Source organism: Orbicella franksi, chromosome 3, assembly GCF_964199315.1.
Source record: "Orbicella franksi chromosome 3, jaOrbFran1.1, whole genome shotgun sequence".
Taxonomy (NCBI): Eukaryota; Metazoa; Cnidaria; class Anthozoa; order Scleractinia; family Merulinidae; genus Orbicella; species Orbicella franksi.
Window position 1 is genome coordinate 31,216,744 of NC_138147.1, and position 25,636 is coordinate 31,242,379.

At 39.6% G+C, this 25,636-nt stretch overlaps 2 protein-coding genes and 1 long non-coding RNA gene across 9 annotated transcripts in view; 1 reads left to right on the top strand and 2 right to left on the bottom strand.

Annotated features, from left to right (window-relative positions):
- LOC145481960 (uncharacterized) overlaps nucleotides 1-25,569 on the top strand; it is a 40,898-nt gene extending 15,329 nt beyond the window's left edge. The window contains exons 12-23 of one of the 4 annotated variants that reach the window (XM_081460539.1): nucleotides 1,269-1,397; nucleotides 1,761-1,889; nucleotides 2,163-2,291; nucleotides 2,404-2,532; nucleotides 2,694-2,819; nucleotides 2,908-3,036; nucleotides 3,127-3,255; nucleotides 3,456-3,545; nucleotides 4,019-4,147; nucleotides 17,694-17,748; nucleotides 24,110-24,165; nucleotides 24,228-25,569. In XM_081460539.1, coding sequence (XP_081316665.1) covers nucleotides 1,269-1,397; nucleotides 1,761-1,889; nucleotides 2,163-2,291; nucleotides 2,404-2,532; nucleotides 2,694-2,819; nucleotides 2,908-3,036; nucleotides 3,127-3,255; nucleotides 3,456-3,545; nucleotides 4,019-4,147; nucleotides 17,694-17,748; nucleotides 24,110-24,165; nucleotides 24,228-24,295 — 1,298 coding nt within the window. In that variant the 3' untranslated portion in view covers nucleotides 24,296-25,569. Of the gene's footprint in view, nucleotides 1-1,268; nucleotides 1,398-1,760; nucleotides 1,890-2,162; nucleotides 2,292-2,403; nucleotides 2,533-2,693; nucleotides 2,820-2,907; nucleotides 3,037-3,126; nucleotides 3,256-3,354; nucleotides 3,546-4,018; nucleotides 4,148-4,774; nucleotides 5,974-17,693; nucleotides 17,749-24,109; nucleotides 24,166-24,227 lie in introns of those variants that run through there. The other 3 variants (XM_081460540.1, XM_081460541.1, XM_081460542.1) reach the window with 3 other exon arrangements.
- The window catches only part of LOC145481996 (uncharacterized), a 102,054-nt gene continuing 82,474 nt past the window's right edge, over nucleotides 6,057-25,636 (bottom strand). For 2 of the 3 annotated variants that reach the window (XR_014048701.1, XM_081460583.1), the window contains exon 3: nucleotides 6,057-7,685. Coding sequence is in view for 1 of the 3 variants with exons in the window: in XM_081460583.1 (XP_081316709.1) it covers nucleotides 7,641-7,685 (45 nt within the window). In the remaining 2 variants the exon portion in view is untranslated. Of the gene's footprint in view, nucleotides 7,686-8,508; nucleotides 8,557-25,636 lie in introns of all 3 variants that reach the window. The other variant, XR_014048703.1, reaches the window with a different exon arrangement.
- LOC145482010 (uncharacterized) lies at nucleotides 13,586-15,425 on the bottom strand. Of its 2 annotated transcripts, XR_014048711.1 has the most exons (3): nucleotides 14,203-14,336; nucleotides 13,954-14,093; nucleotides 13,586-13,842 (listed from the first exon to the last, which is right to left on the bottom strand). It is a non-coding gene; the product is annotated as an uncharacterized LOC145482010 (long non-coding RNA). The 2 variants fall into 2 exon arrangements; XR_014048712.1 differs by lacking the exons at nucleotides 13,954-14,093; nucleotides 14,203-14,336 and adding an exon at nucleotides 14,558-15,425.

A 25,636-nucleotide genomic window follows, 5' to 3' on the forward strand; every position in this document is an offset into this window, starting at 1 on the left:
TCCAATGCGCAAAATTCCAAAATGCGCAATAATGGCGAAAGCGACGAGTCGTTTAAGAAAAGGTTTACAGCTGAACGATCCAGCCAGTTTGACATCTTACAAGCAAAAGAAGCAATCTTTCTAAGTGCGGATGGCTGTTCAGAAAGGGCGAGTGAGTTTTCCATACCAGGGTACCAGTTGAAGCCCAGTGATGGGAGAAAACTGAACTTCTCCATCAAAGAGCACAGAGTAATGGTGGAAAAGTTGAATGTCATATTGAAAGATGTAAAGGAACACGATTCCACACTCTTTCAGTCCAATGGGCTTGCTTTAAAGCAGGGCGAACAATTTGCCCACAGTTTTAATCACAGTTTTTTACAGATCAAATGTATAGAAGCTAAGTTGACGAAGGTCACGCAGGACATGGAAGCACTAGAAAATAAGAAGAGCAATTATAACAGCATATTCAAGGGCATACTCAAACAGCACATCAATAAAAGGAGAAGGAAAAAAGAAAACCGCAGAAAGCCAAATGAAAGAAAGAGGAAGCGCACTGAAAACAACGTCCAACGAGTTTATGGAATCTGTGTTGGAAACCCGCCAGGAAATGATCTTCCACAATGCCTTGTGTACCCTCCTAGAACGGCCGTCCCGGAAGAGTGTATTAAAGTTGAGGATGTTGCCACGTCGTTATTTAGAAGAAATGGGCCATACATCGCACAGCTCTTGGAAGGGAATTATTTCACCAATGCTGCAAGAAACAGAATCACCACAAACCTTGAGCAGGAAGTCAGAGATTATGTTTACACCTTCGTGTACCCTGAAGAGTACACTCTGACGGAAAGCATTGCTGCTTCTTGCAACATTGGTGAAAGAGACTCCCATAGTAGCACAAGCGGCGACGAAGAACTTGACAACACCGACGATGAAGATGAGTGCCAGTGAAAGTTGCATTCGAAAATAACAGTGTTAAATACTTCTTTTCAGTAGCTACAAATGCTTTTTGCCGCCAACCGTTTTTTTAAAGCAAAAGGAAAGTTTGTAATAAATTTGTATCCTGCCTTCTATATTTATTCTATAGCAATTTTTTTGATATTCAAACATTATACCATTTTAAAGTTTTGCTAAAATATTTCACGTGACCCCCCCTTTTTCCCTTATTTTTTTGGGATGGCCCCCCCTCGAAAGCCATTTTTTTTCCCATGGCCCTCCCTCAAATCCCACCAGCCCCCCCCCCCCCCCTACCTTATAAAAAATGAACGGTCCCTAATGAATTCATTTCTGACCAGCGTGCCCTGAAGGACGATACGGCTTCAACTGTGACCAGGTCTGCAACTGCGCAACTGGAATCAAGTGTGACGCTATGTCAGGCGCATGCGTGTGTGCCGATGGAAGGACCGGCAGGCGGTGTGACCGATGTAAGCAAATACCACAAGGTTGATCTGAGACTAGCATATACAAAAGGAGCGATGTCACAAGCATCAACAAGTGTGTTTCTCTTTTGTCAGTGCTTATTGAGGTTAACATCAAACACCACATAGCTCTAATGGTCATGTTGAAACAGCCAGCACGCCCTTTACTAAGCATGCTCCATTCGTGTTTGACTATATCATCCTTGACCTCAGTCAGCCTTCACTGTACCTCATGTACTCCAATATAAGCCTATTTAAGAATAAGATCCTGTAATTAAAGTCAGATATGACTTGGAGGATTGGTGCGATTTATGTGTTTATAAATTAATCCAATAAACTAACCTCTCCATTTATTTTTGTGTTTTTCAGTTTGTCCTCCTGGTACATACGGCCATAATTGTTTGAACAGATGTCAGTGTCTTGGTAGAGCCCGCTGTGATCCGGTCAGCGGTGAATGCAATTGCCCTTCGGGGAGAACTGGAAATAGGTGCGAGAAAGGTCAGATTATATATCAGTTTTTCTTGTGTCATTTTGAGTGGCAATCCATTTTTTAGTGCCCTTTGGTGACTACCTGTCCCACGGTAACTTTATCCTTTTTCCCAAAACGTTTTTCGCTTGTTTGACTTAAGCCAGAAAAATCAGATATTTTAAATTTCTTTGTAGCCCGATTTATCATTGACATTACATAGCCTTCCTAAGGTTTCGAGGCCGCTGGAAGATATCGGAAAGATAATTTATTCCTGTCTTCGCGTTCTTGCCTTTATTTTTCAGTATGCGAGCAAGGAACATTTGGAAAGAAGTGTCGAGGTCGTTGCGACTGCCACCCTGGTGTTCGTTGCCATCCGGTCAGCGGCAGGTGTATTTGTCCGAAGGGGAAGACTGGGGGCAAGTGTGACGAAGGTGCTCCTCAACCGCCATTTGGCCTCTTTTTTCAGTGATGATTTGCAGTCAATTGAACATAAACGCCTCTGTTTCGATTCAAATATCTAAAAACTTTTTCCTGATTCTATAGTCTGTCCGAAAGGCTCATATGGTGTCAGTTGCGCTCAGCGGTGTCGATGTTTTGATAATGCTCACTGTGATCCAGTAGAGGGTACTTGCCAGTGTCCAGCGGGGAGGACTGGGAAATACTGCCAGGAAGGTAAGTAAAGAAAGATCATATGTGTAAGCTAAAAGTAAAATAACAGTATTAAGGGATCGAATAGTAGCAAGTGTCAATCCATTTGCGATGTTATTATCGCTGATTACTCATTCCAGACGAAATTAACCATTGTTTGCACGCTTGTATTTCACCTTTGTCAGTGTGCCCACGTGACACGTACGGAATAGGGTGCGGTCAGCGGTGTGACTGCATTAACAGTTCCTGTTCTCCGGATATCGGGGAATGCCAGTGTCCAGCAGGGAGAATGGGACGAAGATGTGACAAAGGTTCGTGGCAAGTACCTTCTGAATTTTTTATCGTTGTCAAAATTCCACAAATTATAATTATGTTTATTGTTCGTTATTGTTCTTCTAGTTTGTCGTCATGGTTATTTTGGACAAAACTGTAGCCAGCCATGTGGCTGTCATGGAAACTCATCTTGTGACGTTGTGACGGGCAGGTGTCAATGCAGCGCTGGCAAAACAGGCAAATCTTGTGACCAAGGTCCAGAGAAAAAATACATCCAATAAGTGTTTTCGAATTTTTATGAAAAATGAATTAATTCACAGAATTTGCTTTTTTTTGTAATTCTAGATTGTCCAATCGGAACCTACGGAATTGAGTGCAGTTTTAAGTGCGCCTGCGCAGACAACATATCATGTGACCCTATATCTGGGAGATGTCTGTGTCCGCCTGACAAGACAGGAATTACCTGTAATCAAGGTAGCGAAAATTTCTTTGTACCATTTTAATTTCACTGAATTCACTGTCAGTTTGACCCCTGTATTCTTACAGCGATTTTGTACTTACCTTTATGACTAGCTGTTACAATTGACAATTGACTGAGAGTAGCTGACTTGTAAAGAAAGGAGTGTAACTAAGATTCATCGTACACCATCGTACCTGTTCGTGTCTTGTTATAGATTGTGAATGTGAGAACAACGCGAGCTGTGACCCACTGACGGGAGTATGTATCTGCACTCCTGGCTGGACCGGCAAGACATGTGAGAAAAGTAAACACTTAACCAAGACTGCTTCATTCCTCGTAATATAGTTTTCACTAACTTAATAGTGACTCATAGAAACGTTTTAGCTTGCCTAAAAGGAAGCCTCTCTTTAGTTCCGTTGCCTACCCGGCGCAATGCTAGATTAACAGTGTACCAGCAAGGCAGAGATAAACGTTTATGAAAACCTATTTACCATAAAGGTTTATATTCCAAAATCTCCAAGGGGTGGTTATTTCTTTTGATCCTGTTGGATGGGACAGAGATCTAAATCATACAAAGAGAAAGACTTGTTAGCAATGGAGGCTACACGTATAGGGATCCCATCTCCAGATAAAGTGCCGGAGGACACAAAAACAAAACATTTGGATAAGGAATAAAGAAAGTTGGTAGAAATTGAAGTTCTTGAGGGGGAGGGGGCTCGAGGAGGGCTTTAAGGTGGTTTTACAGTATATTCTTATTTTGATCTTAATTTTGTCAAGAATGCCCTGAAAGGTTCTACGGTGTAAACTGTACCAAGACATGTTCTTGTCCTAAAGAAGCCTCCTGTGATCACGTGACCGGTAATTGCACATGTCCCGCTGGCCTGTATGGAGAGCAGTGTAACAAAAGTAAGGAATCGAGTTTTTCATATTATTAGAAATTTAACTCACAATGAATTTCACGTCCAAATCTCATATAGGTTCATATTTTCTAAACTTCAGTTACACGTTATTTGGAGGCAGGAGGGAGGGGGTGACTCTTGTTTTCTATTGTTGATTCCTGACCGACTCATCGCTGCCAGAGTGACGTCACATAGTGACCAGTGAGCGCTTCGCGTGGCTTATAAACAATTATTGGATGACGTTTTTGTGATATCCGGAATAATCAAGGTCGAGGTATGTATTATCAGCCGAAGCCGAAGGCTGACGCTGATAACACTGAAACCTTGATTATTTCGGATATCGCAAAAACCGAGTCTCTTAATTGTTTTATTATACATTAATTTAAAGAAAAATGACAAACGCATTATCGCACCGAACACAGTTTATTTTCGACAAGCCATGTTCTTACTTCGCTGTCCGTGAACTTGACATTGCTCTTGGAAATCATGCATTGCGCGCGCAACCTACAGATTATTCACTAATCTACTAGCAGATTAGTGAATAATCTGTAGGTTACGCTGTTTCCCAGAATTAACTGTAAGCTTTTAGCCAATGAGGAGACAGGTGGTGACTACAATGTATAACAATATTCAGATTAGCGTCGGGACGCCATCGAGGGAAGACAACAGAGGTCAAGGAAGACAAAGAGCTTGGCCTAATATCGCTTTTGTTTGCTAATTGAGTGTAAGTGTGTACACTTTGTTATTGTTTTTGTACGTGTGTAATATCTGTTTTAGTTTTGTGTGCGCATAATTGTGTATTCTTGTTGAATTTTGTTGCGGGTTAAGTGGCGGGACCGCCATTTTGAAATCGGAACGAGCGAAGTCAAGCTAAAACGTTGACTTTTGTACTCTAAAATATCTTACCAAAAGCCTTGTTAATAGGTTTTATTCTTTGATCGTATACCTTTAATTCTCGTGTGTTTCCGTGGGAATTGAACGGGCCGTTCTTCATATCAATCCGTTAGTGAGTGTTGGGGTGTTGTCAATTTCTTGATTTCCACCAAAATTTCTCTGCGATGTTGAACGGTTTTTGTCTGTTTTGGAGTACCTTTGTTGTTGGTAATCAAGTCTTTGACTTAAATTTTTTGGTTGAACTTCGTTGGCTTGCCGTGTTCAAATTGTTGCTGTCTGTTGCAATTTGCTGGCTTTAAACGCGCAGCAGTCTTACTTGTTGGCTTTGTGGTGAAGGTTTGCTGGCTTCTTTGCCGTCTTGTTGCAATTGTTGGCCTGTGTTTGCTGTCTTTTTGCAACTGCAGGCTTTTTTTGCTGTCTGTTGCTATTGTGATGCTCGTGTTGTGGTTTTGAAATTGACAATAAAGTGACTGAGTCCAAAATAGAGTGTGCCTGCCAGTGATTGTCTCTTACATTTTGGTGTACCCGTCTGTTTGGTAAATTGTTGCATTTAAAGTAAGTAATATGAAATATAAATAACTGTTAATTTAGTTAATAATATTTAAGAAATAGAAAACATGTACCGTGTTTCCATCGAGTTATAGAAACACGAGTGGAAGTTTGGGAGAACGAGAAATGCTGTGGGAACACGAGCTGCTGGCGAGTGTTTCCACAGCTTTTTCGAGTTATCCCAAACTTTCACGAGTGTTTCTCTAACTCGATAGAAACACGGAGAACATGTTTTCTATTTCTTTTAGAAAACACCGCCACGAAAAAATAAAAACAGCTTGTTTACTTTGATCTTCAACATGTAAATTCTCTTCACTCGCGCCATCGTTACGTTAAGAGCTCGTGCTAGTTCTGTGTTTCCATCGAGTTATAGAAACACGATTTTTCACCAATCAGCGTGCGTATTTCCTTGGGGCTGTTTTCTAAAATAATTTAAAAACTTATCAATAGAAAACAACAAAAACAACAAAAAGTAATAATTAAGTGAATGTAATGATAATAAAACTAATAATATTGTAGTGTATAGAAAGTCATTACGATTAAAAAATCTGGCGATGAATAAAACTACATACCATTATTTACACTTATGGTGACAGCAATGTTGTTTTATGATTTATTATTTGACATAACTTGGCTTATTCCTGAACAATGCCACTACATTGTGTTTGCTGTGGCAACAGTCCTGCGTTTCCATGTTGTAATGGCTACTATTTCTCATGCCTTTCCAAGATTTTCAAGGCTGCCTTGTAGTCTTTACATCCCTTCAAGTCATCAAATTCAAACTAAAAAACAACCCTCCACTAAAGCATGGAATGTGTTCTACAATCAAACTGATCTAAGTCTGGGTTTGCTTCAAAGGTTATTTTTATTGTTTTTTTTGTTTTTGTTTTTGTTTTTTGTTTTTTGCTTGTCTTTACTACAGTTTAAATTAAGGCATGTTCACCACACTAGTCTTCCCTACTTCCTTTATTCTATACTTTGTGTAATTTTGTGCTCATTTTCCTCACGTACTGGGAAATGGTATGCAAAACATGTGCAAAACAAGTGTTTAAGTACAACCAAACACTAAACTATTTACTGGAGAAAATATTGTTTCCTGCTGTTACTGTAATTCTGAAATTATTTTTTGTCTCTGCTTGAGCCACTTTATAAGACTTGCTTACATATCAAGTCACAATCAAAATTCTCCCTTGTGCAATATTTTTGGAGTATAGCATCAAAGCTTTTTCTCTCCATTGTTATGATCACATGTCTATTCCTTTTTCATAGCATTTTTTTTTTTAAGCTTTATACACCTCAGACTCTAGTAGTGGTCTATAGGCTTCATTCTGCTTCAATGTACTTAGCAGTTCTTGCTCTCATTCTGACCAAAGCTGCCCTGCCTTATCCATTTTTAGTGGTTTCATTTGTGGTTGGTGTAATAACACTGGGTGAAAACTTTGATGCTAGCTCCAGACATTCTGCAGAAATTCCCCTACTTTGCCTGGTTTTGTACATCTTTATTGATATATTGTTCAGTTATCCTTGTGGGAAAATGGTTGAATTTCACCATCCAGGCTTTCTCTTCAGTATGGTGTTTAAGTTGACAAGATTGGTGGCATCTATTGTAGTTGTAGATATATCAGGAAAGTAACATTGTTTGACCTTTGCACCACATGTAGCTATCTCAAATTTGAGATCACAAATTTAATTCCAAATTTAAGTTAACAATTGATTTATACTGGCTATCACGCTGTGGTAAGCCTTTGCGTGACTTCGTGCCATTAAAGGAAGTAACAAGGGTGGTCATAATCAAAGGGCATTTAACTGGAGGTGGTGAATGTTGCCTAAAGGGGTGCAAAAATGAAGCAGGGACTTGTAAATTTGACAGCATGATTGAGCAGTATGAAATTAAATGTCACTCTCATGACTTAACAGGTGATATGGAAAATGTTAAAAATCTAAAGGTGTGTGATAAACACTATGTTAGTTTATCATGCAGGGGGCAAAGTTCATCAAAATCCTGAAGTGATGCCCAGCGGGGTATTTTGAAGGTGAATCCGTGCATTGTGGTATGTTCACAGTGCTGAAGTGAAGTTTGCCCGGCTTTGCAATGACATTTTCTGCAAAAACACAACATTAGTGTATTTAACAACACTTTTTCAGTGGCATGCAACTTTTTAGATGAACAGAATGGAAGTAAAACTGATTTCAATAATGACCTTTATCAATCTATAGATTCTGATGGATATAATGTAAGTTATATATGCATGTCATGCAGGCCTTTCTTTTTGAAATCTGTCAAAATAGAGCATGACTACAGGAAAGCCCAAACTATGTTTGAAGAGAAACAAGAATCTGTAATTAACCACTCAGGTTTGTCTGATTGTGCAACTCCAACCAAACCACCTAAAGAAATGGATCATTCCATTCCCACATCATCTTTTAATCTTGACATACATGTACCAGGGGGAGAAATATATGAATTGCCCATGACTTCAAAATTCAATGCAGGCATTTTTACACAATGTCTACTGTAAAAACTTCTAGAAGAATGCAGACCAATGGCCAACACAGCTGAGGGAAGCCATGCTCATGGGGAATATCCAGGGCCTCCACAGCCACATGCCTATACAATCTTTGAATCTGTTCTTCATGACATTTTTCCATGGACAGTCATATTTTCAAATTCAAAAACAACCAGTGACACTGATAAGGCTGTCCTTTCTAAGCATAATATTACAAATGGTATAGAAAAACCAAACTGGAAAGAAATCACCTTTTTCCTTTCCTGAGAAATATCAGTTGCAACAAATGACATCTGCCATTTTACAGTGCAAATCCTGGGGAACAAAGTGGATTATGGGGAGCTTCCACATATCATCTTTCATTCAGACATGTTTAAATCTGCTCTTGCTGTGATACTTAACACAACTGATGACTTACATGTATGTGTTTGTCCAGGTATAAGTGATCCAGCCCTAACTGACATTGCTGAAAGAAAAAGACAACGTTAAATCCCCACCCAGAAATTCCCAAAGTACCCCCCTCCCAGGGGGTTTTTTCTATTCAGCATTAGAGGGGGATTTTTCATGGCCAGTAGCTAATCTTTTCCATTACACAAAATAAACCACCGAATTCTTTCTTCTCTTGTTTGGCAAGTATGTGAGGCCACTGGTGACCTAGATCTTGAAAATGAAAAAAAAAATTGACTTAAGAAACAGTTGGAACCCGTACCTACTTAAAACAATGCTACAAATTATTTGAAGTATTCAACAACAATTCAGAGGTTGACCCTACCTGCTAAAAACAATTAATATCAATCATGCTTTGGTTCGATAATTGGTATGAACAGACCAAAGAAACAGTTCTCTAGCAACCAGTGGTTTAAAAAACCACTGGAAAAAATTTATACCTCGTGTCACATACAAAGACCTAAAAAGAAGCATTAGCCAGGGCTTTCCTAGGGATTGTTCAATATGTGCAAATGCAATATGCGCAAATGCAACATCCAGAATTGCACATCATACCAAGGACCATGTGTTTAGGATGATGTTAAAATTATTTCTCCCTACAAAGAGCAAGAGTATCAGGAGGAAAACCAACCACTTTACAGATTTTTGAGTCATCTGCATCTCTTGAAACAGAACTCCTTTTAACTTCTGAAATGGACGATATACAAGGAACCTGTGGTTCTTACAATTTGACAGCTCTTCCTAATCTTGTTTCTCTCCCCCTTTCTAAACCAAAACAAACATCACTAGAAAGCACCAAGCATTTTATTGAGAAAGACGGATGGAAATTGTGTGCTCAAGAGTTAACCTCTGATAGTACAGTCTCTAAAGACACATGGAAGTTTGATGAAGACTTTCACCATGCAGCAGATAAACAGCAGTATCACAACATGTTGGACAAACTGTACAATATATTGATCTTTTTTCATCAACAAATATTCTAAAAACATGTCAACCCATACCAACTGTCCTACGTGCAAGTGAGAATCATCAACATGTATCGTCAGTTGCAAGAAGGCTTGACTACTTTGACGAACTACTTTTTTCAATGGGAACTGGTCCATTGCCTCACTCCAAGATCAAGCCATAAATAAACTTAAGGGTGACAGGGCACTTTGTTTGTACTGGAGGAAATTGCTCCAAAAATTACTTATTCCAGAACTACAAATAAGGCTGTCAGGTGAGGTTCTTTCTGCTTTTGTCAGAAAGTTTACAAAACGAAGGTGCGCTACCTACTTAGCAAGGGATGGACTTACACTGCAGCATGAAGAGGATGAATCTGCCATGAGGCAAATGCTAAAAAAATTTAATGACAAGTCAGATGAAGAAAAGACATCAAAAGCTGAATCAACTGATACCTGTTTCCAATGCTATAAACAAGGTCACTGGGCATCTGAATGCCCTGAGGGGCATGAACCAGAGTGGCTGGCCGACCAAAAGTGTTTTTCATGTGGCCAGCTGGGTCACTTAAAAAAAGCATGCCCAAAGAAAAGTAAAAGTGATACACTTGTAAATGAGGCCAAAACTTATGCAAAATAAACCTCCACCTGTAAAAAGTGCATGGTACATGTACCACGCTGGTACATCACTTACAAAGCTGTTAAGCAACTTATATGCAACGAGTCTTGATACTTTCAAATGTTACCAACCAATTTCATCTCACGATGCAAGTACCTGTAATGATCCCAAATTTTACAAACAAAGAAGGGCTGAATGGTTTAATGCCCGCAAGGGAAAAGTTAATAGCAGCAAAGCTGCAACAGCTCTTGGATAGCATGGCAAAACAGCCATGCTTGATTACTAGAATAATCTGCATAATGATTTGCATGGCTCACAAAAAGAAGCTAATGAATCAAACCTGGCTATGTTGTGGGGTTCTACATGTACAGTATGAATGAAGGCAGTGCACTAGCCACTTACCTAAAAAGATTTTTCAATCAAAATAAAGGTGATATTATTGTCAAAGAATCTGAAATTTGGTTTTAAAATGATGCCAAAAATTAAAGCTGGCTTGGTTCTACTCCTGATGGAATCATAGAGGAAAATGGAGAAAAAAAACTGTTCTCAAAATAAAACGTCCTTTTCTGGGATGCAAACCTGTTCCATACAGAAATGTTTGTATCAGCCATATCCCTCAAATCATGTTAGAAATGTTCTGTACATCTACTCAGCAATGTTACTATGTTGTCTGGACTCCTGTTGGCACTTACGTTTTCCTGATTGACAGAGATGATAGTTATACTGAGTAACTTCTAAATTACTTGTACAAATTTTGGAATCTTGCCTCTGGTAATACACAGCCAGCATGGCATGAGGATGTCTTTGATCTAAAGCAAAAAAACAAAGAAATTGCCACAAAGAGCCCCTGTATAAGTTTCATTTCCAATTCTCTCATTCCCCAAATGTTCTCCCTCATGATGATCTTAAAAAGTTTGAATCAACAGACAAACCTGACAAGCCAATTAAAGCTTCACGAAAGTGTCAGGCTTGCAAAGATGAAGAATGGAAATGCAAACTTAACCCATGTAAGGTTTGAAGAAAGCGAATCAGTAATTCCTTAACAGCACAACAGACATGCTATCAATCATATAAGTATATATGGATCGAATGGAATTCATAACAGCTGCCATCAAGATACTTTCCTTGAACTGACCTATCACAATTTCAAATTCCATTTTAATTGTTCTCCAAATATAGACTTAAAGGAAGGCCTCACTGCACTACTTGATTCTTTTGCATTAAGGGAACAGAGAAAATTTCATGAGAGTAAAATTACATTATGGACATGGTTGAGAGACAAAACATCAAATGGCCACACATACTATGCCTATGGTAAAGAAGCTGCATTTGACTCCATTCTATACAGGCTTCTAGAATCTATGCCTGATGACCTTCAAGAGAAATTTTCCATCCAAACAAACTATTCGCAAACATGTTGTAATGACCAAAGCCACAATTTGTGTCACAAGTTTAGATACAGTGTGTTTCCAATCAGTTTGGATGATGTATTGGACAAACACTTCTTAAATTCCAAAGAGTTTGATGTCTTTCAGGTGTTACAACAAACTTACACTACAGAATTTTATCCCAAAGTCAAAATGCTCTGTCCTGCTACAAAATGACTCAAGTACATGTAATAATTATGACTCTGATTGTGCTATCATAAGCGATCCTAATTTTAACTTGCAGACAGAGAGAGTTGTTGATTGCTGCACCACTGCACTGTGCAGTGGTGCAGCAATCAACAACTGTAATAAACCAACCTGACATATTTTTTGTAGGATACACACAATCAGGAAATTCTACAAAAGGGTACATCCCAAGCTTAGACAAGGAAAATACCACAATTGATATGAATGACTGTAAATATAGATTATCTGGTATAGGCTACTTAAAATCACATCACTACTGGTGCAAAGTGTATTCTACTCAAGGAGGTTGCAAAAGTGGGTGGTACTGGTTTGTCTACAGTGGTCTATGGAATAATGGCAAAGCAGCCTTTGTAGGTCCAAGGCCATTATTCATGGAAAAGGAAAGTTTGTACCTCTTAATGTTTGAGAAAGTCCTGTCGAAAAAAAACAAAGAAAAATCCTGGTTTCACATCTAACAGACCAATTCATTTGATTGATAATTATGTACTTAAAGAAATTATTGAAAAACACAAACACCTGCTTTCCTTAAGTGACAGTAAGGCAAGTGACCTGGCAAACATGAAAGCAATTCTTCAATATCACAACATCTCAATACAATCAAATATGAAGACAGCTGACCTAAAGGAGCTTTTACTGCAGCACTGAAACCCAATCTCAGCTGTACCAATAACCTTTGTATTTGACAGTAGTATTGACAATTACACAGAGGCTCCTAACAAGGAGACGTCCCCTCTGATTCAACAACGACTAACTGATTTTGTTCGTGTAACTTTAGTACATGACTCAGTGATAAACTTGGTGAAAACACAAAAAGATATAACTGAATCAGAAAGCAAAAAATCATTTGATCTAACGCCAGTGAAGCATGGATATACACCAGAACGACATCTGACGAAAAAACAAAAAGCAAAGAAATCAATGCGTAATCCACCAAGACAAGCAGACATAACCACATGAACAGATGATTCAGATGCTCTTGATAAAGAATCAAAAGTTAAATCATTTAAAGAAATGATTAATGCTCTGCAAAACATAATCTCCTCCAGTGATAGCAAAGATGACTGATGAAAACTTTCAACTATTAGGCAATCCTGATCTATGTTTTCAAAAACTTGATGAATCCACTGAGAATGAAAAGCAACTGATGCACACAAAATTTTATATACATGTCTGATATTTTTTTTTACTTATCACATGATTATCAATGGTTAAAACAACAGAGTTATGGGAGTACAGAGAATCTGACAGAATGTTAACACCAAAATCTGGAAATGAAAATGATCACCTGGAGCAGGTCAGGCGCTTTATTTTAAAGAATGGTGTCCAAGATCCACTGATTATCTCATGTAAAAATGTGGCCAAGCTTATGTGTCTGACAGAAACCATCGTCTTTGGGTGGCAATCAAAGAGGAATTTCCTTTTGTACCATGCCATGTTATTCCTCACTGGCTGCCACCCATGCGATGGCTCCTGTAAAAATATTGAACTGGATTTGATAACAATATGGTCTAAGGAAGTTATACTTCCAGCACATTTAGGATTAACAGTGTTCCACTCCTACTGGTTCAATATTTAAAATAGTCAGTTCCAAAGTAGAGATCAGGGAAAAGCTAGACACACTTTGGCCAAAGGCCAGGAACTAGCCCTGTTTTTCAAGTGAGTCTTAAGTATGATATGGCAACTGAGAGGATTGCATTGTAGGTATTTTGTACAGGTATGTACCATTGTCAGAAAAGACTTCTATTCTCACGAATAAAATAGTATCAGAACTACTAATCACGCTGTAAATATTACCCAAATTGCGGGCATTGCTCTAAAATGTAAACTGTAGTACGACAAAGGTGAAAACTTAGGTACACAACTGTTCCTTTCACACAGCCACTCTTTGAACTTTGAACGGATTGATGTGACGAACCACAAGCGCTGAAGAACTGGAATTCCACTAATACGAAGCCCAGTATACCCTCTGTCGAACCTCGTATTCTTGTGTCAAAACATCTTTGCTTCGCTTTGCACTGGCCCTCGAAAGGTCAAACGGCTGATAGTTTAGTTCCACAAATTTGCTTCACGACAGAAAGGTTTCGTTCAAATTATCTAACTTTTGAAAGTTTTGGCTGACAAAAAATACAAAATAAAGCTTTTAAATAACACTTAAAGCCACAAAAATGAGCAAACCGAAGTAAATGGGTGGCAATATCTGAAGAAAATTCCTCATTCTTGACAACCTCTTCGAGTTCAAATTTGGGCGCCATTTTGAATTTAATCCAAGCGAAACGTGACGTCACACTGGCAGTGATGACTCGACCAGTGTTTTGCCTGGAGACGCCCCCCGTCACTCCCTCTTCCTGGGGAGCGGAATCTCTGTCTCGGAGGGTACAAGGAGAGAGAAACATAACCTAAACATTGAATGCTTTAAAATTCAAAATTTTCACTTCAGTTGACTTCAGTTGACTTCAGTTCAACTATTGTTATACCTTCACACAAAACACGCTTTGTTCTATGATAGCTGATAGAGGTCATGATACACAACATCTTGTTATCTTTCTTATGTTCACAAACGATTAACATCGCCGAGGAAACCCAGAAATTCTTATTTCTAAAGCTCGGTTCATACCGTCGCATTTCTGCCGTGTCGACTGAATTACGTGAAACGAATTCAGTTCGATGGAAATTCGTCGTCTGAATCGGCTGCCGCATTTCTGCCGCACGTTCTACTGAATTGCGACGCCGATTGAAACGTCGAATTTCTGACCTGTCGAATCTCATCAGTTACATATCAGGCGCTGTTTAGTAACCCTGTTATTAGGGGTAACCAAACAAGAGGCTTACCCATGCACTTTAAGTTTTAAGCGTGGTTGGGAGATTCACTTGATCCTTCTTCCGCTCCTTCGCTTCCTGCTATATGTTAGGCATTTTGTAAATGCTGTGCACGGTCTGACCAATGTTGTTTTCCTCGCCGAGTGAGTAGGTTAAATTCAAAATACGTCTGGAGAGTAAGAAAGGGCTAATGCAACAGAGAAACGGAGAAAGAAAAACTTGTACTAGATTATTTCTCTGAGTTTTAAGGAACAGAACGCCTGAACAATAGAAATTCACCGAGATACAAAAAAACCAAGGCAATGAATGGAAACCAGCGAGGGTAGGGAGGATAAAACTAGTGCGGATAGACCGCAAATGACCTTTCAGACGACGCTAAACTTGATATGAGAGACACTAAAAGCGCTGTTGCAACGATTTTGTTATGAAAAACATACCAAAAATGGTTTAATTTTTATGTTACCATTTACCATGTAGTTTTAAGATCTTTATAAATGTGTTTGCTTTTCTGTATGTAAAGGCGATTTCCAAGGAAATCTGTAAAGAAATATCCTTTCCTTCTTTTTTCAGAAAAATGCTGATGTCAGCATTTTTGTTAAGATTCAAGGCTAATTATCTCGAAAAAATGCGTAGCTACCCCCGTTTTTCTTTGTGGATTTCTATAGCCCTTGCAAAGATCTACTTATCCGCGTGGTCCTAACCTGGCGTAAAAACCTTTATATTTAGTAGGCTCCGTCCTCAAGGTGTCCATGACGAAAAGCCACTACTTTTAGCTTTCCAAGGTCGTATTAAGGTGTAGTCTAAGAAATAATGATAATAAAAACGCTGTTATTTCCGCTTTTAGGCTCGATTTCCGCCGGTCAATACTAGCGAGGGCTTTTTTCCTCCGAACAGCCCTGGTAATCGAGCGTTTTCTATTTTAATTGACATCTTTTAGGGATCAGATAAAGCTTGAGCTCGAGGTTTAATTCAAATTTTCCGACAAGCATCCCCGACCTTTTCATATGGGAGTTACCCCCCGCCCCCCACCACCCCTGCGCTCTGAAGCAAGTGACACGAAGCAGGACAAAAGGAGTTTTGATCGCTTGCAAGTGGCACGCAAGTGATTCGCGTGACGTATGTTTTCACTTCATGACATCACGCAAACTAAATCACGCAAGCATTTGCTGCAGTTTTGTTTATGGGACTCGATGGCGAGAAAAGGTTATGCAAAAAAAGAATATAATATAAATGTAGAATTATTACTCGACGCTGTGATATTTGTAATTGACTTTGGTCTTCAATATTCTTGTTTCGTTCAAGCTGTATATCGCGTGAGGCCTGTTAGCTTGTAACTCACTTACGCCCCTGCAGTTAGATAACACCGCGCGAAAAACCTACGAAACGTGTTGGAAATTTAAAACCAAGTGCGATAAATCACTCACCACCGACCTTTTCAGACCTTGGTTAACGGGTCAGCGCATATCAATAATAATTTTCAAAATAGACTCGTCGTCATGTGATTAACACGAGCTATGTGGGAGTGATCAAGTTTTCATTTTCGAGTTCCTTATTAACCGCGCGGCCATGGGCCGAGCGCGGTTCATGGTTTACCCGTGGTTTTTTAACCGCGCGGCCATGGGCCGAGCGCGGTTCATGGTTTACCCGTGGTTTTTTTTAACCGCGCGGCCATGGGCCGAGCGCGGTTCATGGTTTACCCGTGGTTTTTTTTTTTCGACTTCGGTGCGAGCAGACCCAAGCTTCCACTCGGCCAAATTTTGAGTCACGCAACCTGTGATGTTTACTCGCCAAAAGCTGTTGAAACAATAAATCTCATCTTTCGCGGGAATAAATTAAAAACCCAGCGCTCGTCAAAAATTATATTTTTTCACCAGAAATTTAGCTCGGAACATATACATATTTATATTTGTTTGAATCGTCGATGAAATGACCTTTTCCGGATATTTTTTTCCTTCGGGGTCAACCGAAACCTCAGATTACAAAATCACGCCGAACCCACATGTTGCAAAAAAATCTCTTCAAAACCCTGACTTCGAAGCGATATAACACTTCAGCGTTAATAGCTACCACACATCGGCAGGCGGTAAATCTATTCCTTAACAATCCAGCTTTATCGTGTTAAAATTTCAGCGAAATCGAACAAAACCAGAATTAATTAGAATTTTTTTGTGACTTCACTTCCCAGACTTGTCCTAACAAAGGAAGCAACGGTCGCCCATAGCAACCGAAAAACACCAACATAACAAAGCCGACGTTTCGGCCAAAAAACTCCACAATTATCGCCTGAGAGTTTAAACTTGAATGGGAACATCTTTTTCGAACCTTTTTCAACTGATTTAGACGAAAGACTGGCCTCGGCGGGCTACAAAAACGACAAAGAGAAAAAACAGAACAAGACAGCAGAACAAGCCGATAATATTTCATCGCGTGGCTTTCGACACGAAAACGAAAATACAGCTTACTTCTGGATAAATTCAGCCTTAGAAGCCAGCAACCGGTCCCAAATTACTTTCTGTATCCTTACAAATGTCCTGATTTCCATCTCCGAAAGATTTTGCCCCAATTTTGAGCAAATAAACATTTCGCCGGCGGCGACCGCCATTACGGTGGCTTGCATACTAAATTAGCTAACTTAACAAAATTCTCCCGAGGGGGGGGGATACGACAAATTTGGTGAGAATCAAAAGTAACGCCAATTTTCTGTCACGTTTTCAATCTGTGGTCACTGGAGTGACCAAAATCGATACATCGGTCGGGATAGGGTTTTTTTATGACTTGTGTGACTACTTTGCTAGCCCTTTACTCGTGGAAAACACCAATTAAATTTAATCATGACTTTTAAGAAAGAAAGCTGTTGTTAATAGTGTTATTATTGTGTCGTTGATATCGTTCATGCCCATACATATCCCGAAGAAAGTTCTAGATTAAGACCATTAAGTCATCGGAGATTTGTCAACGGCTACCACTGATGGTGCAATAATACAGTTTGTGTTGATCAAGTGATGTGATGTCTACAGTAAGAAAAGAATCATCAATGACTGCTTTGGAATGTGCACTGCGTTCCGACGGTAGTGCTAAGCGAACAGTTAAATTTTAAAAGCGCGGTTATAAGATCTAACAGATCTTCTTGTTTCCTTGTTGATTGCAGACGGATCTCTGTGGCGTTGTTACTTTGCTCGATTGCTCCTGAATCTTTCCAAACAGTGAGTATGGCGTACACTACTGTTCTCTGTCGCATGAATGTCAGACAAACTAAACGGGATTGGTATCCAGCTCACAGACAAACTCTTTTTAGCCTAGACTGCACGAATAATTAATTTATTTCGTAAATGATCGGTAAATAGAGTGCCTGTTCGCACACGGTTATCATGAACATTTGAATCCAATGTGCAGTTCACTTATGCGGAAAAAGAGGGAGGCAAAACTGAGTGAAGGCATATGGGCTGGAAAGTCAAATCCAGTGTTCTCAGAGGGTTTTTGATCCTGGTTTTGTTCTTCGTTTTCAACGCAAGGAAAATCGATTAACTAACTGGTCATACTAGTACCCTGGTCCCAGAGGTTTTTCTTGATTTTTCTTCTTTTCGCGAAGCGGCGAACGGCGCGTTTCGTATTCGCCGCTTCGCGGCTCCTCGCAGTTCTCTCATGCGAAGAAAAATCAAGAAAAACCTTTGGGGCCAGGGTATCATAGCAGAATCGCGATGAGCGTTCTCTTGCCGCTTGAAAGCTCGCCGGATTCCTTTTGAGTTAGACGAGTTATCTGCGAAGTCGATAGAGACGACAATTCTCAAACCTCTGAGGCTAGATTATAGTAAATGAGGATGAGAAAAAGTAGGGAACTTCAGGGAAGTTTTAAATTTCTCATGCAGTAGTTAAGGCCCTTTCACTCTTGTTGCATTTCGCAACAGAGACAGACTTCACCCAGTTAGATGCACGAAATCAGGCGGTTACGGGCAGAGTTTCTCACCTAGCAGAAATAGACGGGAATCTCTGTCTCGCAGGGTACAAGGGAGAGAAACGTAAACCAAACGTTGAATGTTTTAAAATTCGAAATTTTGACTTCAGTTCAACCACAGTTATACGGCGTACCTTCACACAAAACACGCTTTGTTCTACGATAGCTGATAGAGGTTATGATACACAATATCTTATTATCTTTCTTATGTTCACAAACGATTAAAACCGCCGAGGAAACCCTGAAATTCTAATTTCTCAAGCTCGGTTCATACCGTCCCATTTCTGCCGTGTCGACTGAATTCAGTGAAACGGATTTCGTCTGAATCGGCTGCCGCATATCTGCCGCGCGTTCTACTGAAATGCGACATCGATTCAAACGTCGAATTTCTGCCCTGTCGAATCTCATTACATATCAGGCCCTTTTTAGTAACCCTGTTGCTAAGGGTACCAAAGCAAGAGGGTTACCCAAGCACTTGGAATATAATATTTAAAGTTTTAAGCATGGATGGGGGATCCACTTAATCCTTCTTTCGCTCCTTCGCTTCCTGTTATATGTTGGGCATTTTGTAATCCTCTGCACGATTTGACCAATGTTTTCCTCGCCGAGTGAGTAGGTTAAATTTAAAATACGTCTGGGGAGTAAGAAAGGGCTAATGCAACAGAGAAACGGAGAAGGGTTAACTTGTATTAGATTATTTCTCTCACTTTCAAGGAACAGAACGTCTGAACAATAGAAATTCATTATGAATTAGTAGACACAAAAAAACCAAGGCAATGAATGGAAACCAGCGAGGGAAGGGGGGGGTAAAACTAGTGAGGATAGACCGCGAATGACCTTTCAGACGACGCTAAGCTTGATATGACCAAGGAGAAACCTGATGGGAGTGCCAAGAGACAAAGCCACCCGAGGAGGGTGTCTCTAATTTAGCGTTTTGACAGGGCCAAAACAACCAAATTAATAGACACAGAAGAGAAGAACGAGTTTGGGGCAAAAATACAATTTAATACGAAAACCAAGGCAATGAATAGAAACCCAAACCCATTAGGGGGATAAGGACAAAAAAGAGAAAGAAAATGGAAAAATAGAAGAAAATGACAGAATGGGAAAGACGAGCGGAAATGGCATACAAAATGTCATGTCTCTTCTTGGTCAGTGATTTAAGGTAAACTAAATACGCATCGCTGCTGCAGTCCCCCTGCAAGTAGAACCCTGACGAAAACTGCGAGATGAAAAATTATCTGGCTTGAGCCCTACCGAGGAAATGCATGATTTGAAAAACTGATTTAAATGTGCGCGAGAATAGGTTTAGGCGACCCGCCGTGATTAACAACAAATAAAGGCGAGCTAGCAAGTTGAGGCACGGTGCAAAAATAATTCTTGAGTGCTGTGACAGGACACAAGACGGAATGAGAAGTGAAAGGTAAAGAAATTTCTAGCACGCGCTGTTTGAATTGAATAGTTATGGTCCTAAATACCCTAAGGACCGCACCTGACGCAGTGAAAGAGACATCTTGGAGATAAGCGCTGTTGGACTGACAGTCAGCTAAGGTATAAGGTACTAAATTAGAAATCAAAAGAAAAGAGAAACAGTCAACTACAAAAAGGGCATGTACGCAAATGTGCAACTGATTAGACCAATCAAAATGGTGAAAAACATTCAAAGAATATCAACAGTCACTGGATGAGTGACTCAAACAGAAGTCAACCATGATACGACGAATTTTTCGAGGCTTCCGCTGCGTGAGAAATGATCGTTGAAAGAGAAATCAGCTCCAAGTGACTTGTTGATATGCTTGAGAATGTTGACATGGTTAACTGAGCATTGACGACATAACGATTTCGAATGCTTAGAAACAGGGAACGGATCAAAAGCGTAGTAATCACAAAATAGAAGATTAGAGGTCAGCTGTGTTCTCATGTTCCTCTTGGTCGATTCTTGAAACGCTAAGGACTAAATGTTGTTAGCGTAGTCCAACAGTTGCGAAGTTACTGCAAAAGAGAACGAGGACAGACCGCGAACGACCTTTGAGACGACGCCAGACGACGCTAAACTTGATATGACCAAGGAAAAACCTGATGCGAGTGCCAAGAGACAAAGCCACGCGAGAGGGGTTGTCCTTAATTAAGCGTTTTGACAAGGCCAGAATAACCACATGCACTCGACCTTTTGAAACCTGAGTGAGTGGCGCAAATTGCGTTATGAGTGTGATAATAATTACGCATAACGTAATGCGGTTAGCGTGGGAAATGTAACGTTTTTTATATGGAATCTATATTGGTTCAAACAGTAGTTTTCGTTTTCTAAAAGGAAGTTGATAATTAACTTGCACTTCCTGGTTTTACGCTTAAAATAGGAAGGAAAACGAGAACCCGCAGCACAAGGATTTTATTACTTGGTCACACGTCCAGTACTCCAGGTGTATTCAATCGATAAACCGATAGTCAATATCAATCGATAAAAATCGATATTAATCAAAGATCAGTTGATATCGATTGCCGATAGCAATCGATGAAAGTCGATGAAGAAAAATGTTGTGAGTTCGATTGTTATCGATTGCCGATAGTAATCTGTAGCGATTGATTCATCGATTTTTATAGACTGTTATCGATTGTTATCGGAAATTATTTTTGTCCTTTTACAAGTTACACTGATAAAATGACTCACAAAATTTGTCTGTAATGGTTTTATTGGGTTATTTTATATTTATAACCTGCATACCTTTTATAGTCATCAACAAAATAAAAAGAACAGAATCATTTAGGGGAAATTACCAGTCAAGATATTCAGGATGCGGTCGACTGCGCGGGTTAGGTTCCTGTGCATCCAGTTTTGGAATGTAACGCAACGCTCCCAAAAAACAGCTGCGCAGGAGACTAAGATGAATGGGACATGCCAAGAGTCTGCTTTAGAACCCCGGAAGACCTGGAGGAGAGATCACTCCACCTGGACTTTGAATCCTTAGTTCGGAGTCAATGAAGTTTTGTTGTTCCAGGTATTATTTTACACAACAACAAAGGCCTCTTTGAATAGTCCGGAAAAATTGATGTATGGTTAAACGGTAAGACAGGAGTTATCGATTGTTAACGATTTTCGTCAATCGATAAAGATCGATAATTTTTGTTTTCTGTGAGTTTGATTGTTATCGATTGCAGATATCAATTGATATCCATTGATATCCATTGAATCGATTGGTTTCCGATATCGATTTTTATCGATTGACAACGCCTGGAGTACGTTATTAGCTTTGGTGATGATATATGAGCGGTACTTTCTTTCTGGTAACATTTCGAACTAGGATAACTTAATGAATGTTTGACGGTGTCACCCTTTCCCTATGTGTTCTCTTACTGTTGCGTTTTGCATTATTTCTTAGCGCCTCTTTAGCTTGATACATCATGTCATGTCATTGCTTGTTTATACGCCTAATTAGCCTTGGTATCTAAGGAATATGAGGTGTCCCCTTTCAAGTTTATGATCTAACAACGAGCCTAAAGGCATTAACGCGGCATAATTTGATCGACGTACTAATGCATCAGCTTTGAAAGGCTATCCGCGTGGAAATAAATCCAAAAGGAAATGCTACCATTCAATTTTGCATTTTATATAATAATTAAATGAATGCGCGCCATCTGATTGGTCAATCAGCTATGGATTGTTGTGTCAGTAAACTCATGGAAAATTTCGCGTGTCTTCTGAATTATTATATAAAAGCAATAGACCACAAGTTTTTATGATTTATAGGCTGATAAACCACTTGGGATGTTGGAGGAACACTCGAAGACTTCGTAAATCACTCGCCTGCGGCTCGAGGTTTACAAATTGTTCTCGTGTTCTTCCAACATCCCGCGTGGTTTATCAGCATATAAACCATAAAAACTTGTGGTCCATTGCTTAAATAAACGATGTAAGTTGTATTTTCTTCAACAAAAGGAAAACAGAACGTGGTTCGCGTGATTAGAATTTGTATCGACAAAACTTATTACTGTTAGCTACTGTTGCGTCGCTTAAGTGACACAAAAATGGCTCAATCGGTTCGAATTTCACATTTCAGCGCAATTTTTTATTACGGAAAAGAAATACACCAAAAATGCTGTCCCTGGCTTCGTTTGTGTACCTTTTTTTTCTATGTTGCTGTAGAGGTTTAGGTCGTGTTACTCATGAGTAAAGCGATTTCAGGGAGGCTTGGCTTCATCGTTTTCCAGTGTTTTTGACGGGAAGAAATACATTTGCCAGTTATGAAATATTTACTTGGGGTAAACTCTTAGGGTAAACTCTCTCTTCCATACTGCTATGCTATATATCCGTAATTTACATCGGGTTTAATCAATGAAAAAACCGCTTCGCCACGTTATGGATGAAATGCTATGGGTACAATTCATATGAAGTAATTCTTTAAAGCCACCTTCACTGATAATATGGCCTTGGCCCCTTCGACTGCTAGCAGTCTCAAGTGTCATGCGGCCGTATTCTCGCCTGTGAACGGCGGGCTCAGGCAGCTCGAAGGGCTGAGAAGAAATTGGCTGAAAGTGAATTGGTCAAGAGGGGGGGGGGGGCGGGGTGGTCCTATCTTTTTTCTTCCGGCTTTCTCTTCGCCGCATCCTCGACAAGAGAGCCTGTTCACAGACTAGCCGTCTTCTAGCGCCTAACTCCCGAGGGGGCCAGCTTTCTCTTCTTGGGCCCCTCGGGGGTTAAGGACGTTCGCGCGAAAGGTTTCCAGTGGATAGTTAGATAAACATTTACTTGTGTTAGAAATGCAAAGGAAATTAGGAGTCACCAACTTCGTTTCAGAGATAAAACGTGTGGAGAACTACCCTGATTTTTAAAAATTGGCGCACGTAATTCAGCATGGTCTACAGGGGTTTATTGTTAAAAATATCGAAGAAGGGTCAAAGGAGGCCAACGATCTTAGTCATATCTTGTAGAAGTGGATCTGTTGCGTAAATAATTCTAAATTTTGCCAACGTTTTCACAAAACTTAACCCTTCAAGAGGCATTTACGTAAGTATATGTGCATGTAAATATAATATTAGTACTGTAAGTAGTGTAAGTGGTTGTCCTGTAAATAAAATTGCATTAAAAAAGAGGCCTTTAAAATCGCCGCACAGACAAACTAAGAGCTAAAAAGAACGGAATTCGATGGCGCATTTTGCAAAAAATTCAGATTTTCTTCATTTTTTTTTTGCTAACCGTAGAAAATCAGTAGAAAAAATGATCCATTAAAAGAAAAATAGGGTCACCGAACGTCCAAGATCGTTACATCCAGGCGAAGCTATATAGTAATGACCATCTGCCCTATCATTGTCCATTTTATTACTTAGCGCGCGCTCGATGCATGTCGTGGCATGTGAATTTGCGTGCGCAGTAAGGATGCGCAGAAACACTTAGCGCTAACATCCTTAAGCACGAAAAACGGCTGACACTTCAGGCTGGGGCTGATCATGCGCGTAAAGCTGCATATAAATATAACGTAAACTTGACTTTGTCACTCAAACGTCTGTAACGGACAGAACGGCTCTGTTTCTGAGCGAAGTCTTGACGCCATGTCAGAAGTTTGATTCACTCTTTCTTTTCTAAGGTGGCTCAAAACAGTTTTCATTTTTTTTTTTAGACTTATCGAACTAGGTGCGATTTTTCAGGCTTGGAGCTGTACTGTTTTGAATTGCTGTGTTATTGTTTTAAGGTAACTCTCCACTGTCCCTTTCATTGTGTTTAAGTCATAAATTTAGGTTGCACTTTCCTGTTGCATAGCAACAAACTTGACCCACTTTTTACCATCGATATCCATCTATCTTAAAAACTAAGCCGGTGACCCCATATTTTTTTGTAAAAATCTTTTTATTACACACAGAGGAGGAAACATGCAAAATTATAAAAGATTCTGCGGTGTGGATTTTACTTAAATTAAGAAAAATGGAAATTTCCAAGTTGGAGAAATTCCATTCTACAGTTTTTTTTTTTGCAATTTCACACATGCATTCCGCTTTTGCCGTTGAATATTTTCATGCATTAAAAAAGTAGGGTCACCGAATCAGTTTTTGAGATATTAGCTTCGTGGATATGGAATTTTTCACGCTCGTTCTACGCGTAAATTAAAATCTCGACTTTACAAGATCGCACTTTGCGCACGCGTGAAGGCGGTCCGCTGCTCAGTAAAGCCCCCAATTCCACGCGAATAAACGCGAATACCCGCGAATAGTGTTTTCTTTTTCGCTGTTGTCATAAGCAGCATAAGCGGTAGAAGAAGAGAACCATAAATACCCGAAGGTGAGACTGGCACGGTAAAAGAACGAAGAAAACCTGAAGAGTAGTCTTTTCCTGCTGTTTTTAGATTGATAGCCGGCGCGATCGATCGCAACATCAACATCACAAGATTCGTTTACGTTCCAGCACAGCGGTTTAAAAGAATGTTTTTACCTTTGAAAATGCCTGAAGGATGGGTGTTTTCGAGGGTAAAAATAAGCGATATCACAAGCAGCTCACTAAACTTAGCGGAAACAAAGTTTTACGGAATAGCTTTTGCGCCGCTTTGTTTGTTGTGAGTTTTGCAAACTTTAAATCTAGCGACCGCTCAGGTGATCGCGTGGTGCTTCGCGCTGAACTGCCCGTTGGAGCCCAGGCTTCTCTCGTAAATATTACTGTTTTGAGCCACTTTAAAAGGAAATGTTTTATAAGAATATCGAGGCTGAAATTTGGGAAAGTTTAACAATGTTTGAAGAATAAACCCGAGGTTGAGACTTTGAAAAGAAAATTTTGTGTGTTAAAAAATTGTAAATAAAAATAAAATTCTTCCTTTCTCTAAACGGCAAAACTAGCCAAAAAGCAACGAAAACAGCATTAACACATTTCTGCAAGACGTTATGTACGTGACATCAGGCTTTAATATCTGCAGGCTGGCTCCAAAATTACTTTAACACCATCAAGACACCAAATACATTCGAAAACAGAAATGCCATACCCTATAATCTAAGCATATCCATAAGAATATTTTCAGTCTAAAATCGGTAGAAAAATAAGGATATTCAGCCTCGCAGCCAGAAAAACTATATTCTTATAAAAAAAAAAGAAAAACAGTGTACATCGAAATTACCTTTTTATCCTAATTGCTGTAATGTATTTCACTTTAAAAGAGGAAAAG